This window comes from Sylvia atricapilla, chromosome 15, assembly GCF_009819655.1.
Source record: "Sylvia atricapilla isolate bSylAtr1 chromosome 15, bSylAtr1.pri, whole genome shotgun sequence".
In the NCBI taxonomy this organism is placed as follows: domain Eukaryota; kingdom Metazoa; phylum Chordata; class Aves; order Passeriformes; family Sylviidae; genus Sylvia; species Sylvia atricapilla.
Window position 1 is genome coordinate 5,128,573 of NC_089154.1, and position 17,504 is coordinate 5,146,076.

General features: G+C 43.3%; 1 protein-coding gene and 1 pseudogene across 2 annotated transcripts; both read left to right on the forward strand.

Moving 5' to 3' along the window:
- The window catches only part of LOC136367941 (zinc finger matrin-type protein 2 pseudogene), a 161,659-nt pseudogene that overhangs the window by 96,842 nt on the left and 47,313 nt on the right, over positions 1–17,504 (forward strand).
- Positions 667–16,609, forward strand: ARPC1A (actin related protein 2/3 complex subunit 1A). Of its 2 annotated transcripts, none has more exons than XM_066329794.1 (10): positions 667–811; positions 3,976–4,057; positions 4,827–4,931; positions 7,372–7,594; positions 9,262–9,369; positions 12,235–12,447; positions 13,637–13,712; positions 13,863–14,056; positions 14,971–15,061; positions 16,224–16,609. In XM_066329794.1, exons 2-10 carry the CDS (start codon positions 3,994–3,996, stop codon positions 16,260–16,262), a joined length of 1,113 nt encoding a protein of 370 aa, XP_066185891.1. In that variant the 5' UTR covers positions 667–811; positions 3,976–3,993; the 3' UTR covers positions 16,263–16,609. The 2 variants fall into 2 exon arrangements, with proteins under 2 accessions (XP_066185891.1, XP_066185892.1); XM_066329795.1 differs by having other exon boundaries at positions 676–811; positions 3,953–4,057.

The window sequence follows — 17,504 nt, forward strand, 5'->3', positions numbered from 1 at the left end:
GATGTTATGTATCTTTTTCAGTGTTCGGGCGGTCAGACACTGGAACAGCTCACCCAGGTAAGTGCTGGACTCACCACCCCTGGAGGCGTTTAAGGAACGATGCGGTTTAGGATTCACAGCGGCGGGGGCGGATTGAGGGGTGGATTTTATCACCTGAAAAGCCTCCCCTCACGGTGTCAGTCCCCTCACCGTGTCAGTCCCCTCACCGTGTCACCCCCTCACCGTGTCCATCCCCTCACCGTGTCAGTCCCCTCACGGTGTCCGTCCCCTCACCGTGTCCGTCCCCTCACCGTATCAATCCCCTCACGGTGTCACCCCCTCACGGTGTCACTCCCCTCACCGTGTCACCCCCTCCCCGTGTCACCCCCTCCCCGTATCAATCCCCTCACGGTGTCCGTCCCCTCACGGTGTCACCCCCTCACGGTGTCCATCCCCTCACACCGTGTCACCCCCTCCCCGTGTCACTCCCCTCACGGTGTCACCCCCTCACGGTGTCACTCCCCTCACACCGTGTCACTCCCCTCACACCGTGTCACCCCCTCACGGTGTCACCCCCTCACGGTGTCCATCCCCTCACACCGTGTCACCCCTCCCCGTGTCACCCCCTCAGGCCCGGCGGCACCGCCCCGCCCGCAGGGGCCGCGCAGGCGCCGCTCCTCCCGTTGTGTGGGGCGGGCCGGCGGCGCAGGCGCGCAGCGCGTTTCCTGCCGCCCGTGTCAGCGCCGGGCCCGCTCGGCCTCTCCCGCCGCCGGAGCGGAGTCGCGTTGACTGCCCAGAGTCCGCGAGTCCCGCTCCGCCCCCGCCGCCTCAGGTGAGTCCGGGCCGCGGCAGCGATGGGCGGCGGGCGCGGGGGGAGCCTGCGGGCCGGCCGGCGTGAGGGGAGGGCGGGGGGAGGCACCGCAGCATCGCTGCCCCGAGGGGCTGCGGGCGCCCTGCCCAGGGTGAGGCGGTGGGCAGCGCTCAGCCCTTCGCCCTGAGGGGCCGGGGAGAGGCGGGGCGGAGAGGTGCCCCCCGTTTCCCCCGCTGTGCCCACCGCCGTGCCCCTGGGTCGGCAGGGCCGCAGCCCACGGTCCGTCCCCATCCCGGCGGCTTTATCCTGCTAACTGTGTCTTGTGTCGGGAGGTGCCCGGGGGAGTCGCCCCCCTGGGAAATCCGCGCTGAGTGACTTGGGAGGGAGTGACAGTGGTGGGAGGCTGTCCTTCATCGCAGGTGCTTCGCTTCCAGGTGTTTGCAAGTGGTGTAGGTGCTCCCAGAATAGGCAAGGATTAAAAAGATCCTTTTCTCGCTGTCACACACGCAGACATTCCATCTCCCCTTCTGAGTCCGTGTCCTGGCTGGTTGCTTGTCCAGGGACGGGCTTTCACCACATTTTTCTCGCTCCACTGAGAGGTGATAGCAGCTAAGTCCTGTACATCCCAACCTCGATCCTTTCAGGCCTTGTACTGAATGAACTCCTCTACAAAGGTGCAAGATTTCCTTTTTTTTTTTTTCTCCATTTAAAAATATTTTGTTGAAACTCAAAGTCAGGTGCTTTCCATTTGAAATAAAACTCAGGGAGAGCTGCATTAAGGACTTGGTAACAAAGTCATACCAGTATCTTCCCCATGTGAGATTCTGAGGTTGGATGACAGGAGGGCATTGAGGTTATTCATCTGTCAAGAATCATAAAGCCAACAGCATTTTCTCTAGTGAAATATGAGTTGAATTTTGCCTGTGTGTTAGTAAGGAATAAATATAACTGGAAAACTTCTTTAAGATTTATCTTCCCAAGGAAAAATATCACTGTACCTATCAGGAGGCAGAAGCAGTACTGCTTTTTGAGGTTATCATCACCTTTGTGTTTTATGGGTTTGCAACCAAACCAAAATGGAAAAAGGTCTCTTGTTGCCAGTTATGGAGCTCAAGTAACACAATCAATGGGAAAGAATGGATCATACCACTTTGGGTAGGTTTTGGGAACAGCTGAGTACAAATACCTGAACTAAGAGTTAGGGTAGAACCATATTTTATATGTAATGACAACGTGTGAATAAAATACTGCAGTTGTATTAGAAAGTGTTTCAAAATAGCTGCATTCCTTGGGGAGAGGAGACTGGATATTTTTACATTTTATTTCGGAAAGAGTAGCAAAGGCTGAGCATTCCTTGTTGGTGGAACAGCTCTTGAACTTTTCCTGTATATGGAAATGTGCTGCTACTGAATGTTGGCAGGAGCTGAAGCAAGATCCTGGAAAAAGCACTTTGCAGTTGTGCTTTGCTTATATTCACACGTGGGATGGCAAGTGATGAATGGCCAAGGGCAGAGGTAACCCAGATTATGGCAACATTTTCACATTAACAAAAAACAATTAATTATTTTGCCTAGGACTGTGTGTATTTAATACTTCATTTAATTGGTAGAATGTGATTATTATAGGAACTGTGAAAATCACGTTGGTTGAAACTCTGAGCTGGATTAAAAGCTCATATTGTTGAAAGTTGTATTTCAAGTGCATTTGAAATACACCCATAATTTGCATATTTTTAGAATAACAGTGCTCTATTTCCTTAAACAAAAAAACTAAATAAAAGACAAAGTCTCTCCAGTTGCTTACATTGGTGAAATACTGTCTCACCTCTGCTCCAAGATCCAGCACTTTTAAGGTATTTGTTAAACTGATGGTGAGATAGTAATTCCTGAGGCTCTGTTAGAGCATACTCATCCTTCTTTCACTCCTAAGTTTCTGTTGGATTGCCATTCATTTCCTGTTTGCTTCCAAATTCCTACCTTGTCCTGACGTCTCCACCCTCTGCTAACATGGCCATACTTGGGTATGTTGTAATTCCAGGCTGTAATGGGTGTGGATGTCTTGGAATGACATCACAGAGATAGTTCTTTTAAGATGGATATGTGGGGGTAAAAATGCTTTGATCCATCAGTGATAAATTGCTGTGAAAATTAGTGGAATGTGCAAAAGGAATTGACAAATCCAAGTTGGATGTGTTGAACTGTGCACACTTTTATTATTACAGGTGACCTTGAGTTTTTATGGTGTTATCTTCCATCCATTCATGCTGCTCTGGTTAATACAGCACATAGAACACTATATTTTAAGACTTAAAATATTTAAATTTCTAAAATATTTTAAATTCAAAAATATACTATTCCATGTCCTATATTAACCAAAGGCAGCATAAATGGATAGAAGATAATAGAATAAAACCATTTTAAACAACTTTGTGTCTGCTGAGGGATGTGCCTCCAATGGCAGATTTTCAGCAGTCTCTTGTAACAACCATAAGTTAAAAGAAAAAAGTAGATATTTAGCCTTTTTTAAACAAAATACTCACAGACTGCAATGATTCAGTTTGTTTTAGTGTTTGAGTTTCATGGGGCAGAAGCCTGATTATCAAACAGTTCAGTGCTAGAACTAATTTGAAGAAATTACTAATTAGGTAATTACTAATCTTGTTAATTTTTCCCTAGGATGCAAATAAATGGTTTTATCAAGTAATGTATCAGCAGATCACAGTTACACATCAGTCTGACTTCCTGAAAAAAGGATTTTGTTGTAGTGCTGCCTGTGAGCCTGGATACAAGTCAGGCCTTAGAATCAGTTCACTGAGCTTTGTCCTAGATATTTATTTTTTTTAATTATTCTATTTCCATAGTAAAATTAATAGGTTTACTAGATTTCTTGAGGACCTGCTCTATTGTCTGTGAGGATACACAAAGAAGCAAGTGTATCTTGGCTTTTGGGGCAATTGCAATTATCTAAGCAGGACAATGAAAATCCATCATCCTACTGAAAATACCTGGGGGTGTGACACAGCCTTATCATATTTATTAAGTTGTCGTCTGTAAATAAATTGTAACACTGCACTGAAAGAGGCTTGGTAAATGTTGAAGGTTAACTTTGTTTTATTAATTCTCTCATTTTGAAGAGTTTTGTTCTCAATTTTACACCTTTCAGCCTTTTCACTTTTTACAACATAGGAATCTCTCTAACTCGGAATGTCTCTACATCAGTTCCTGCTGGAGCCAATCACCTGCCATGCCTGGAACAGAGACCGGACTCGTAAGTAATAACTTCATTTGCAGTTTCAGTTTATTTTTTTCCAATTGCTATTTTCTTTCTAGTGTCAGTTTTTGATCTTGAGATGTTCTGGGTCACATTTAGGGAAGGTGTGATCAAATGCATAGTTCTTCATCTTAAATGTTCTGTCCAAAAAGCAGCACATTTCTTCCAAATCTGAGCTTTTCTGAACTGGTGCTGGAACTCTGGCAGAGGAGATGATTGAGTCTTCCTGGTGTTCCACAAAGCTTTGCCTCTTGGCCAAATTTTCTGTACAATGTGTATTGTTGTGTTCCAAATGGTTTATCCTCCTGTGCAGAGTACTGATGACCATGGTATGTGTATCAGTATCAAACTGCCAAAGGACAGGGTTAAGTGGGATTTTGGGAAGAAATCCTTCCCTGTGAGGGTGGGCAGGCCCTGGCCCAGGTTGCCCAGAGAAGCTGTGGCTGCTCCTGGATCCCTGGAAGTGTCCAAGGCCAGGTTGGATGGTGCTTGGAGCACCCTGGGATATAGTGGAAGGTGTCCCTGCCCATGACAGGGAGTTGGAACTGGAAGATCTTTAAGGTCCCTTCCAACCCAAACTGTTCTATGATTCTCTATCCATAATTATTGGAGATTTTCCAGGGATTTTCTCTCTTCATTTACAAAGCCCATGTAACACTTCCAAATTTGTGAATAGAGGTTTTAGATGGGAAAAGTGTTCCCAAATATAGCATTTGTTGTTAAAAAGCCTTCTGTGCAATTGGATTGTTTTATTTCTTCTTTCAAGAGATTGCCATTAGCCCTAATAACCATGAAGTGCACATCTACAAGAAGAGTGGGAACCAGTGGGTGAAGGCTCACGAGCTGAAGGAACACAATGGACACATTACAGGTGAGATTGTGCTGAGCCAAACATGAAGTTTTCCAACCCCTTCTGTTTTCCCCAGCTGAGATTTCTGAACAGGAAATCTGCAAGTGTTGAGTGAATAGACCTTTTTATAGGTTGGCATTCCCACTTAGAGCGAGTCTTGCAGCAGTTTTCTGAACTGCATGCAGTGAATGTTAGGAAGAAAAGCCCTATCTCATTTCCAGACACTTCAGTGGAGTTACTAAGCCATTTTTTCTTATCTATGGCTTATTTTTCATCCCTAATGACATAATGAGAACACATTTTCAGTCTACTGAAGTAATCTGGTGGTGTCACAGTGATGCATGCTGCTCCCTTTCAAGTGCTGGTACTAAAACTTCATCAAGTATATGACTGTAGCATTGCTTTGTGGTTTCCAACAACAATAAATATCCTTTTTTAGGGACTGTATAAACATTTGAAGTGGTCAGTTCTGGACTTAGACCATCACTGAGCACATTTATTGCAGGCCCAGAGTATCTGTACATCCACAATGAAAATTAAGAAGAGCTGCCACATTTAGTCACAAGATGTTATTCTAAAAAATGTGATTATCCTGTGGCAGTCTTTTTATTTCTGTTTTTTTTTTCCCATGGTGGTATTTTTAAAATGGCTTTATTCTCTTAAGGAAACAAACATAATCGATACAAACAGTTGCCCAAAGCAGCAAATTCTATTCTCAGCTCACTAATGGGCAGAAGTATCAGTCCAACAGCATTTTCCAGGAACTTTATTCAATTTTTCCAATTCTTGCTGTCCAGGAGCACAACTATCCCTGCTTCCTTGTGAAGAGTTACTTGGGCTGCATTTACAAATTGAGTGTGTCCCCCTCAAGACATTTTACTTGTACCCGTTAGTGTTAGAAGCCAAATATTCATGACTTGGGAAGAGATCTCTCCCTGCTTTCCTGCACAGTGTGAACCTTTGGAATAGGAAACGCTGTGGTGGTTGTAAAGAGTGGAGTTAAGCTGTGGTTACACACAGGAGAGCCACTGATCAAACTGCTTGTAACCCCTGACAGGAGTGAGTCAGCTCCTGATCACAGGGGCAAGGTCCTTCTCTTCACTCAGGTTTGTGGTGAGCTGCTTTTACTCACTCACAGGAAGAGCTTTTTTCACTCTCTTGGCTCAGTTTTCTGCTAAGCTGAAAATGTGAACTTGGTATAAGTCAGAGCACCACCAGGGCTGGTGAGAGGAGGTGGTGGGCAGGAGAAGGAGAGAGGGGCAGGATGGTCCCTCTTTCAGAGGCACTGCTATAACTCCTGTGACTGTGGTTTCAGACTACCAAGCTCTTCACTTGTTAAGCATAAATCTATTTTGAAGTAAAAAATATATGGTAATGTTAGTACAAATTCTTTCTACAGCTTTTATCCCACTTTTAGTTTGTGAGCTTAAGAGATGTTTTTAATACTAAATGCAGTAATGGAAAACCACTGACATAATTTTTGTGGCAGGAGAGTTGAGGACTGCATCCCAAAGGATGCTAGAGAAAAGATGAAAAATAATGTTCCCATAAGACTTTCCAGTTGGGAACATCCTTCATTGCCTAGGAGGAGAAGGAAGGAATGGCAGCCTTGTCAAAGGTTTTATTTTATCCTTTGAATTTGTTATGTTTTTTCTTGGTAAAACTTGTGACACAGTTTAAATAGGTGTGGAAAAAATGTAAGGGTTGTGTCAGTACATAAGGCTTGGTAACATCTAACCAAAAAAAACCCCTGTTATCTAAACTTTATATCATGGCTGCAGTCTGGCAGCAAGCACAAAATGTTGCTAGAGGTTGTGCAGTTTTAGAATTGCTGAGTTTCAGCTGTTGAGAGGGATCTTGCAGAAGTCAGAGGTTTGGAGGGTGCTGGTGGACAGGCCTTGGCCGGTCTGCAGAGCTCCACCTGTTGGCCAGCCCTCAGAGCTCAGCCAGCAAATCCCTGGGATCTGGGAATTCAGGATCTGCAGTTTGGTGAAAGCTAGAGGGAGAAACAAGTTTCCCTAACAGCTTGAAATAGGTCCTGGAGAGTAAGAGATGAAGAGGAATGATGTAACAGTAATAACTGGCTCAGTGGAGAATTCATCAGGAACTGCTGTGACAGCGCAAGGAAGAACGGCTTCAGACTGAAAGAGGGGAAATTCAGCTTGGATATGTGGCAAAATTCTTCCCTGTGAGGGTGGTAATGCCCTGGCTCAGATTGCCCAGAGAAGCCGTGGCTGCCTCTGGATCCCTGAAAGTGTCCAAGGCCAGGTTGGATGGGGCTTGGAGCAGCCTGAGACAGTGAATGGGACAGAGTTGGAACTGGATGATCGTCAAGGTCCTTTCCACCCCAAACCATTCTGAGATTCTGTAACAGCAGACCGTGAGGTGATCTTCATTTTGCCTTAACATAAAGCAAGCAGCACAGGGGGAAAATTAACTCCTGTGAGCTGTTCCCTTGTAGGTATTGACTGGGCCCCCAAAAGTGACCGCATCGTGACGTGTGGCGCCGACCGCAACGCCTACGTGTGGAGCCAGAAGGACGGCGTATGGAAACCCACCCTGGTCATCCTCAGGATCAACCGTGCCGCCACCTTCGTCAAGTGGTCCCCCCTGGAGAACAAATTTGCTGTGGGAAGTGGAGCTCGACTCATATCTGTGTGCTACTTTGAGTCTGAAAATGACTGGTGAGCTGTTTTTTTGTCTTTAAGGTCTGCATGGGAAAGGTGAAGCTGTTTAATGCTGGTAACTGGGTTACTGTTTTACTAGTTCCTAAAATATTCAGGAAATGTAGAGGGATGGGCTCATCGCTTCTTTTGTGGACTTCAGTGTTTGGAGAAAAAGGTTCTCTCTCTCTTCTTCACTCTGCTGTAGCACCTAAAGGCCTTTGGCTTTGCCTGTTTTCAGACAGTGCAAGTTGGCGTGGATGTGTTCTGCCTGACTGCCATAAACATATGTTGCCTTTCTAAAAGTGCAAGAATTTCTGTAGAGTAAAGATTTCATTACTACAACTATATGGTTGAAAAAGCATAAATATTTCCTTCCCTTCATGCCGGAACGAATGAAGAAATCTTCACTCGGGGCTTTCTTCCGTATTTGATATTTGGGGCCATTTCTTGTCATTAGATGTTTGAGTTTGTCACATTTGCAGGGTGGTTTGTTAGAAGATTTTTGAGCTGATCACTGACTTGTTCTGCATTTTGTCATGTACTTTTATCACAGTTTATAGATTCGACATAGGATTATCACAAATATATTTCCACCATTAATATTTTTCTTATTTTAGCATCTGAACTTAATGCTTCTGATCTCCCTTTGGAGCTGTACATGTTGAAGCTACATTTGCTGTATCATTTGTAGCTGAAATAAGTGTGTGGAGTATCTCTTACTTTTGGTTGCATAATCAGGTACAAAAACACAGGTGTCCTGTGTGCAGTCTGCCATGTGAAGATGAAAAACAATGACACCATCTGCAGAATACATTTTAAAGATTGTTTTGGACTTTTCTGCTTTCCAGTATATTCACTTATCAATATTTTTTCTCTGCTTCACTTGTTTGTAAAAGAATCAAAACTCCTTATGCTAAAGAAATATAATTTGTAAATTGTGAGCCTTGAAACTTGTGCCTGATGGAAGTAAAATCAAAGAAAAAAGCACCATCATCCCAAAGGCTGTCAAGTGAATAACAGATTTCATTACTAGTTTGTAAATAGTTCAGATAAACCAAATCTGCTGAGACATATTTAGGCCACTATTGATGCATTCAGCAGCAGGACCACTTTGCACTGCACTGCAGATAATTGAGATGAATGCACTGGTTGGGTCATTGGCAGTCCCCCCATTTTCTTGTTGTGTTTTATAGTTATTGCATTTTAAAACAGTAGAAAAGTCAATAGGCAAGAGATGTGACTATAAAACTCATTGGAAGGACTGGAGAAGGACTTGTACTTGGTGATCCATGAAAATAGTGCTGCTTAGTTCAGTGTCACAGTCACAGCTGACCTCCTGTTCACTGGGGGGAAGAGACCTGGCAGTTCCTGTGCAAAATTCACATCAAAGAGCTCCATCTGATGCATTATAAAACTTAATTTGAAGGGGAATAAGACTTAGCTGAGGAGATACATATTTAATGAGTTTGTTCATAAGATTTGAAAGCTTAATTAGGCTAACCATAAAGTTCACAGATTGCACAAGGGAATGTGAAAGATTTGGACATGGAGTTTTTTCCAAAACTGATGTGTTTAGTCATTGACAAGGAGTGATCTTTTTGAGGAGTGCTTCAGGGATTTGTGGGAATCGGGTAAAATATATTCATATAAATTTTTTGTCTTATTTTGGTTTGGTTTTACTTTAGGTGGGTGAGCAAACACATTAAAAAGCCCATTCGTTCCACTGTCCTCAGCCTGGACTGGCACCCCAACAATGTCCTGCTGGCTGCAGGATCCTGTGACTTCAAGTGCAGGTAAGAGAAACTAAAACACCCATCTACAGTTTGGGTTACTGGATCAAATCAGTAGCTTGAGCATGTGATTGCTATTAAAATAAAAGGTGGCTCATTGTGTACTGTTGGTGGTACCAAAATAAAATATCAAGCTTGAGAAACATTGGCTTTGGTACTGCTGTGTCCTGACTTTGGACAGCCAGCATGGATCTGCTGAGGGACACACCTGAATTTGGGGAACTGGTGGATTCCTTCTCAGAATTTAGTAGCATTTAGGTTGAGAACTGGTCATTAGGCTGAAGTTGGATTAGCAGGTGTCATCTTGTAGGACACCAGCACTGCAAGTTAGAGTTTAAAATAAATATCCTAATGGTGCAGTTCCAAAATTCAGAGTAACTGGCCATTTCCAAAGGTGTTATCCCATTCTTTTGTTCCCTGAGTTCCCTCTTTCCTCTTCTCTGCCTGTGGGGAGCAGAGTCCCCACAGAGGAATTGATCCACCTGCAACTCAACACAATAGAAGAGATTTCTTGAGGATCATTAAAAAAAAAAAAAGGCTGTTAAAGGCAAATCTCTAAGAGATGGATGAGGGAGACTTTGCAACTGATGGTGAAATTACAGCATGAGGGATGGGCCCTGTAAACTGCTCTGTGCTGAGTGATTGGGGTCACTGCAGGGAAGTCTGCATGGGGAGTCTGCAGGGCCTGACTTGAATCCACACTGGCTTAATCACTTGTACCTTGAATGATAATGAAAGCTTCTTTTCTTAAGTTCTTTATGTAATAGGGCAATTTTAAAGCTTCAAAGTGTGTACTAAAAATGACTAAGGAGGAGTGGGAGGGGGGAGGTGGGACTGACTTATTTCAGAATGAAGCCCTTGCATCTAAACCCCATCCTTTGATACCTTTTCATGTAAGGAGAGATGTTAAATGGAAGCTGGGAAAAAGAAGAGTGAGTTCTCTCCTTTCCTGGCTTATTTCCAGTTTTAATTAATTAATCAGATAAACTACAAGTATTCACTTCCTGTCACAAATCAGGTGATGTGAAACAGAGGCAGCTACTTTTCACGTGTGGAATTTTTTAAATTTGGTTTCATAAAAGACCTCAAGACTTTGACATAAGTCACCTGAAGTGTGTGTGTGTGTGTGTGTTTGTGTGTGTGTGTGTGTCCACCCCAAACCATTCTGGGATTCTAGGATTCTGTTTCTTCCCCAAAACCATGAAAAACTATTCCCTTTTGTAAATGGTGAGTACAGATCTCTAGAATGCCAGTTTTCCCTTCAGTTCCATATTAAAAAAAATAAAGATACCTGAAGTGTGCACCTGTTCTGATGGAAATTAGGAAATGGATCTGCCAGAGCCAGTGCCATGTAATAAGCAGCTAAGTGGGAAACATTTTGGGGAAAGAATGGAGGGCAGGAGGCTGCAAATTGCTGCGTGTTCAGCAGAGTTTTTTTGTGCTTGGCCAAGATAAATGAGCTCCCCTTATATTTATCTGAAATATATATGTACCTGTAGCTATGAGCATCACGTAAGTATGACTTTATGTTCTTGCTGAGGGAATGAAAGTAATTTCCCAACCTTCTTTGAAGGATGGGGTCTTGAAGCTGAGATGATTTTGGTTTTAAAAGACAGGGAGACTTTAATAAGGGAAGAGACTTCTTATATTTTTAACTAACGGTTAAATTCAAGGTCTTCTCTACTTAGGTATGATTTTCCTGCCTTGTGTCAAAGGCTGTTGCTTTAAACATCTTGTCCTACTTCCATACATTAAGAGACCATCCTTTTAGGTGGCTCTATAAAATTCACTTTTTTTAAAGGATTATCATTAGATTATATTTAAACTGTTAGAGCCAAATATATATCCATACTTAATTCCCTGAAAATCTGTACCTAATATAGCTGCAGTTAAACCCTTCTCATTCCAAATGAGCAGCTTTATGGAAAATAAGGTGAATATAGGTACCTTTGGAAGTGCTTACCCCACACATACAAAAGATACAAAAAACAGGGAAGGGGGAGCTACATTTCCTTAAACTTGCTATAAAATAATTCCTGTTTGTGTGTGACTGCAACCATGAATATTTGATCATAGTTTTTCATTTATACTGATTTTCTTTTTTCTTCTGGTAGTAGCATGGTGTAGCTGCCTTGCTCCTCCTGCTCAATGGACTCAAATCCTATGGTTGTGACGTCCCATTAAATTCCATGGTAACAGTCAAGAATACCATATTGTGGCATGTCTGAATCATGCAGAAGGAATTTGATGAAAGGGGGAGGCTTTCTGTTTAAACATATCTTGAAAATCGTGGTGCTGGGAGGAAAAAAAAAAGCCCTGTAAAAACATTGCAGTATTTCAGGTTTTCAAGGCATTTTTGCAATAATGAGCCGGAAGAAGGTGGCTCAGAACTCCTTTGCTGGCATTAGAACATCACATTTCTTTCTTTGAAATCCTGCTAAAACAGGAATGTTCCTAAAAAGTGGGTAATTTTGTAGGTGTTTGTATTAGCTTCTAATTATACAGTGCCATTCCTGGGTTTTCTCTAACTGAAGGATTGACTCTGGAGAGCTGTTAGCACTGCGAAAGGATGAAAGGGAAATCTTGGCACGGGGGAAAAGGCACTGACAACGTGTATTTTTGTGCCATCTTCTGGAAAAAAGGGAGAGGGCTACAAGAACAGCATTTATGAGAAACCTGTGTGCTTTACATCCTCTGTACTGCTGCTTTCTCTCTGCACACTGCTGATTCCAGGTTTGTTTAAAGACACCAAAATATTTTCTTTTGGGACAATCAGGCCACATCTCTCCGCTTCCAACATGAAACGCATCCCGTGCTCCCAGGAGCTTTGTTCTCTCTTTGTTCACACCAAAATATTTTTATTTGCAGGGTGTTCTCTGCTTACATTAAGGAAGTGGATGAAAAGCCAGCCAGCACACCCTGGGGCTCCAAGATGCCTTTTGGGCAGCTGATGTCAGAATTCGGGGGCGCAGGCAGCGGAGGGTGGGTGCACAGCGTCAGCTTCTCCGCCAGCGGCAACCGCCTGGCCTGGGTCAGTCATGACAGCACCGTGTCAGTGGCTGATGCCTCCAAAAACATGATGTGAGTATCCCCTTGCTGGTATTATCAGCCTGATGATCCTAAAGGTCTTTTCCAACCTTAATGATTCCGTGATTCTGTGTGGAGTTTTGGGCTCACAAGCTCGCGCCTCTGTTGCTTGTTTTACTGAGATTCCAGGAGTCTCTTTGAGGCTTCTGTAAATGCAAATATTCTATAAATAAGGTTCTTTCTGTGAATTTAGGGTTATGTAATTTAAATTCTTTGTAAGAATCCTTTGGTGAGGGTATCACAAATTTATCTTTTGGGAAAAAGGAGGCATTTGGGGAAAAAGGTATGTTCCACTGGGTAACCAGGGAAACAGTATTTCCTTTTCCAAAATAATATTTGTAATACAAAATATTCCAAACAATATTCCAGACAATATTCCCAATTCAAAGAGAATCCAGAAACATGCTCAGTGCAGAACTAAGATTCCCCATCCCCAACCACAATCTGGAAAATAAGTTCATGAAATATTAATTTCAACCTCTGTCCTTAAGATGCTGCTGATGCAAGGTTTTAACTTGCACCTTCCAATCCAACAAAATATTTTACCAACAATTGTTCTTTCTGCTTCTTCCCTTGATCTGCATAATTTTGCAGTGTCCTTGCCTTTCCAGACAGGAAGGATGAGATTCTCCTTAGGTTTTGGTAGCAGAAGTCTCTGGAGTCATCCAGGCATTGCTGGGATTCATTTTGAATTGTGGTTCTGATCACTACAGTTGTATAAGTACCTGGAGGGAATATCATTCATTATAAAGTGTTTAAGAATTCTCTTTATTTGTCATTAAATCACAAAAGTTGACTTAAGTGTGAATATCAAGGCTTTTTCCCTCTGGAGAGATGTCAAGCATCAAAACTTCAAGTGTTTTTTATATTCAAATGAAATCAATATCTTCAATACAGACATGTTTGGGGGTATTCCTTTTAAACTCTTGCCCCTGTTCACACACAATTTTGGTAACGTTAGTCATTCACCTGGAATACTTGGTTTAGTTATAAATCTTCCAGCACACTTTCATTAGGCTGAAACTTCTCACTATAAATTACAACCTTCTATTGTCACCACAGGACAGCCAAGCTACCTTGACTTTTCCAACAATCCTTGTGTGGGAACGGTGCCTATTTTTTTGTTAAGAGCTGAAAACGAGAGGTTTCAGTGAATCCCTCTAACAAATGTCCTTGTGCTCAGGGTTTCGCAGCTGAAAACAGAGTTCCTCCCACTCCTGAGCGTGTCCTTTGTCTCTGAGAACAGCGTGGTGGCAGCTGTAAGTGTCTGCTAATTCCTCCTTGTGGAGCTTTTTTTAGACAGTCAGTAATAATAATAAACGAGCTCTACCCTGGTGTCAGTGTTTGCATGTGGGAAGGGCAGGGTGAGAATGCTGAGGTGGTGTTCCCTGACGGGTGTTTGCTTGCAGGGCCACGACTGCTGCCCCATGCTCTTCAACTGTGACGACCGTGGCTTGCTGAGCTTCGTTTCCAAACTAGACATTCCCAAACAGAGCATCCAGCGCAACATCTCGGCCATGGAGCGCTTCCGGAACATGGATAAAAGAGCCACCACGGAAGACCGTAACACCACCCTGGAGACACTGCACCAAAACAGTATAACGTGAGTGTCCTGCTGCCAGGACCAGGCCAGGGGATGTTCTCCATGCCCAGTGAGTGTTCTGCAACCCCTCAGGTTTGCTGTACCAGCAGGGTGTGGTTGGTATCCCTTTTTCCTTGCGGTTTTTCCTTAGCACCTCTCTGTTCCTGGGATTTACGTGGGTGCTGGTTAATCATTGACATGGCCACAGCTGTTTGCCTCGTGGTTAATGTGTTGTGTTCCTTAGGCACAGCTTATCTTATCAAATATGTGGGTAGTTCCCAAGAGGCTGGTGGCACTGTGCAAAATCCAGTCAGCAAAATCTACCTGAAAGTCATGTGCCAGCTTCCTATTTCAGATGTTACTGCCATGTGTATTTATATATTATGTATCACTGTTTTCGAACTGTAAGAGGGGAAATTTAGGTTAAATACACAGAAAAATCCTTCCTTATGAGGGTGGGGAGGCCCTGGCACAGATTGCCCAGAGAAGCTGTGGCTGCTCCATCCTTGAAAGCTTTCAAGGCCAGGTTGGAGCAACCTGGGATAGGGGAAAGTGTCCCTGCCCGTAGCAGAGAGTGGGACTTGGATGAGCTTTAAGGTTCCTTCCACCTCAAACCATTCCACCATTCTCTTAATCAAAAGGATTCATTCAGGTTAATTGGGTAAAATATCTTGCATTAAAAAAATTATGTGATCCCAGAGGATGTTGAGCAATTTCTCTTTATTCAAGGAAAACATTTAGTCTCACCAAGCCATTAAAGAGCTTTCAGCATCTTTTTCTTGGCTTATTTTTCTGAGGCATTCTACCAAGAATCTAGTGTAGGCTCTGGTATAATCATGTCTCCATCTGAAAGAGTAGGAGTAGAATTCAACCCAAATTTCCCAGTTTTTTGGCTCTCTGGAATGGGTGTTGGAGCTCTCACTCTCTGTTTGCAGCCAAGTGTCTATTTATGAGATAGACAAACGGGATTGTCGGAAATTCTGCACCACTGGCATCGATGGAGCAATGACCATCTGGGATTTTAAGGTAAAAATCTGCTTTTACTACCATGTTTATGTGAACTAGCTGGGGTGGTGGGGGATTTTGTTTTGTTTTTTAGTTTTGTTGGTTGGTTGGTTTTGGTTTTGGGTGTGGGGCTTTTTTGTTTGATTTGGTTTGGGTTTTTTAATCTCTAAAATCAATTCCTGGGGCTCAGCCCCAAGCCAGGTTTTAGTAGCAGCAGGAAATCCAGACTGGAATATTCAAAACCATTAGTGGAGTCCATAAGAAAAACTGATCCAAGAAACTGCATAAATGCAGATGCAGTTTGTTAAGCAGATGGTGCTAATACAGATTTATTTTTTTTATTTACTTTATGTCCCTGTAGGAATCCCCTTAATTCTTTTATTCTCCAGTCTCAGCCACAGTTGGGCTGGAGCAATTTGTGCAACACAGCCCCCTGCCTCTTCCCTCTCCCATCCCATGCAACTCTTCTCATTGTCCTGCTGCAGAACATGGTCCTGTCCTCTCAAAATTAATTTACCCAAGGAGTAAGAAGTCTCTAACAGCTGGAAAATACAGTATTGAAAACCCTAAAAGGATGTATTAATGTCCATGCTTGCTTTGCTGAGGCCTGGCCAACAGAGGTCCCTGTTGGTCGTCCTAAAACGGGGGTATGGGCTCTGATTCAGGGAAAGAATTGGTTGTGTGCTGTGGTGCCAGAGTGCTCTGGTGGGGACAGGAGTCAAACAAGAAGTTGAGGTGATCTCTGAGCTGCTCTTGTGGACTTTCAGGTCTCTATCATTGGCCTGTACCTGCCTGAGTTTGAAAGGAATGACTGTTGTGGTCTCTGGCTCTTGCATTAGGAGGAAATCCTTTACTTAAAAGAAGAAATTCTTTCTTGTGAGGGTGTGGAGGCCCTGGCACAGGTTGCCCAGAGAAGCTGTGGCTGTCCCTGGAAGTGTCCAAGGCCAGGCTGGACGGGACTTGCAGCAGTCTGGGGTAGTGGAAGGTGTCTCTGGCCATTGGCAGAGGCTGGAACTGGATGATCTTTAAGGTCTCTTCCAACCCAAACCATTCTGGGATTCTATGACTGAAGCTAATTTCAAATATTCATGGTTTTTATGTGGTTTTGTTAGCATTTACACTGAATTATTTAACCCAAGCTACTGGAGCAGATTGTAATTAAGATTTTTTTCTCTCCTTCAAGACTTTAGAGTCCTCCATCCAAGGACTACGAATCATGTAAAGATGGATTTCCAGGATCTAGCAGGACAAACTGCTTGACAGAATGCAGCTCCCACATCTGCACAAACCTGAAAAGGGAGGAGGAGGAAGGTGAAATATTTGGAAACACTGAGAAAATACAGCTTGGCAGATTTTCTTTTGAATCTAAATTTGGTGAATTGTGTTGGTTTCAAAATCAGCTGTGATTGTTCTTTTTTTTTTTTCGGTTGGTTGTTTCATTCCATTCTTTACCAAAGCTGCTCCTTAAGTAGTTTATTGCAGGAAGTTATGAATCACTAACTTAAAAGGGGAATTTTATGTAAATTGTCTGCTAGAAATAATAATAGTAATAAAAAAGAGAAAAACTGATTCTTTGTTTGATGCTTATTGATTAAAAAGGGATGTTAAGGGAGAGAGACAGTGGGGAAAACCCTGCACTCGTATTTTGTGGCCTTAAAACAGGAGAAGTTCATCTTAACTGAGAGGTTCTAAAGTTAACACACCTGAAGTTCTGTTCATCTGGATGTGAAGATTCAGATGAATCTTTGTCCAGGGGAATTCTTCCCTTGAGGTGATGATTTTGGAGGATGAATGATTTTATCCTGTTTCTTTTCATTCAGTCTGCCTTGCATTTAATCCTTAACAACAGCAAATAACCCTGAATGCCTTTTTTTTGTCTGCTCAGTGGGTCACATTTTTCCAAAGGTGAGTGACCAGAATTATTTGTAGTTGCCTTTGGGATTGGTCCCAAAACTGCTCCCAGGGCAGTGCCCAGGGGACAAAGATGAAGGATGAAAAGCTCTGTGTGGAAAGTGAGACAAAAGGCTGCTGAGCCTCGTCTGGGGAAGACAAATTAAAAGCAAATCACTTGGTAAGTCCATGAAACTTCAAGGCTGGGGGATCACCATCCCTGGAGGTGTTCAAGGAACGACCAGACCTGGCACTCAGTGCTCTGAGCTGGTTGCCAAGGTGGGCATCGGTCACAGGTTGGACTTGATGGACTTGGAGGGTTTTTCCCCACCCTCAGTGGTTCTGGGGTTCTGTGTCCTGTTAGAGCTGAGCTCTCAACCCATAAAATCCTGTATTTATAAAGACTGGTAGGCAGATGAAGCTCCAGCCAGAGGTGTCAGCGTGGTCTGGCTTCTGTGCTGATCCTTTGTCCCCTGCTACTTTTGCATTTCAGCTCTGAGCCTCAGAAACTCATGCAGAAATTTGCACACAATTTATTCACAGGGTTTAGTTCCTCCTCCCTGTGCTGCTGTCT

Bases quoted from the DNA above. Each gene is read 5' to 3' on its own strand.
- ARPC1A (XM_066329794.1), top strand. From the start codon at position 3,994: ATGTCTCTACATCAGTTCCTGCTGGAGCCAATCACCTGCCATGCCTGG. The intron at 9,370-12,234 runs GTAAGAGAAACT...TTTTATTTGCAG, and splicing joins TCCTGTGACTTCAAGTGCAG to GGTGTTCTCTGCTTACATTA. The intron at 14,057-14,970 runs GTGAGTGTCCTG...CTCTGTTTGCAG, and splicing joins CTGCACCAAAACAGTATAAC to CCAAGTGTCTATTTATGAGA.